Source organism: Plasmodium reichenowi, chromosome 11 (assembly GCF_001601855.1).
Source record: "Plasmodium reichenowi strain SY57 chromosome 11, whole genome shotgun sequence".
Taxonomy (NCBI): Eukaryota; Apicomplexa; class Aconoidasida; order Haemosporida; family Plasmodiidae; genus Plasmodium; species Plasmodium reichenowi.
This window is the reverse complement of record NC_033656.1, coordinates 532,187-533,056: the sequence shown is the minus strand read 5'-3', so window position 1 is coordinate 533,056 and position 870 is coordinate 532,187. Positions and strand designations below refer to the sequence as shown.

General features: G+C 14.3%; 1 protein-coding gene across 1 annotated transcript in view; it reads left to right on the top strand.

Moving 5' to 3' along the window:
• Nucleotides 1-620: 620 nt before the first annotated feature.
• Nucleotides 621-870, top strand: part of PRSY57_1115000 (oligosaccharyl transferase STT3 subunit, putative) — a gene marked incomplete at both ends in the record, with an annotated part of 3,213 nt that continues 2,963 nt past the window's right edge. The window contains one exon of the mRNA XM_020114939.1: nt 621-737. Within this exon, the coding sequence (XP_019970308.1) occupies nt 621-737 (117 nt within the window). The remainder of the gene's footprint in view (nt 738-870) is intronic.

Here is an 870-nt window from a genome sequence, read left to right as displayed (position 1 = left end):
TTTTTTTTTTTTTTTTTAATTAAATTTTTTTATATTAATTTATTAAATTTTTTTTTTATTATTTATTGTTTTTTTTTTTTTTAAATTTTTTTTAATAGAATTGAAAAAAAAAAAAAAAAAAATTATATATATATATATATTATATAGTGAACATTTAATTTTTGTTTTGTAAAAGAAGTTTTAATTTAAATGAAAAAAAAAATATAAATTCCTTGCACAGTAATATTAAAAAGGAACATTTTTTTTTTTTTTTTATTATTTTATTTTAATTTATTTTAATATTTTCATATATTTATTTTGTGAATTTTTAATATATTTTTTTTCTTTTTTTATATTATCCGTTCCGATTATGTTAAATATATTGAATGACGTATAGTGATATATGAGCTAATGCTTTTAGAATAGTATCTATAAAAAAAAAAAAACATACACATAAAAGTATTACATATATATATATATATATATATTTTTTTTTATTTATCCATGTTTTTATTTTTATTAATGTAATAACATTTAACGAAAGGAAGGGTTAAACTTTTATACCCTTAAAATATTTGTCCTTAAAATGGAACACATATAAGTAAATATATCTTTTTTATTTTATATTAATACTTTTTAAAATGGTTAAGGATGAAAATATGCGAGATGACCTGGAAGAAGAGATTGATAATTTAAGAGCTCGTTTTTTTGTAAATCGTCTTTTTGAGAAGGTGTTTTGTAGTCATTATTTAAGGAAGGTAGGATATAAAAATAAAAGGAAATATATTAAAAAGAAAAAAAAAAAAAAAAAAAAAATATATATATTTATATATATATATATATGTAAAATATATAATTTGGTTATTTTTTATTTTAATAATAATTATAGTA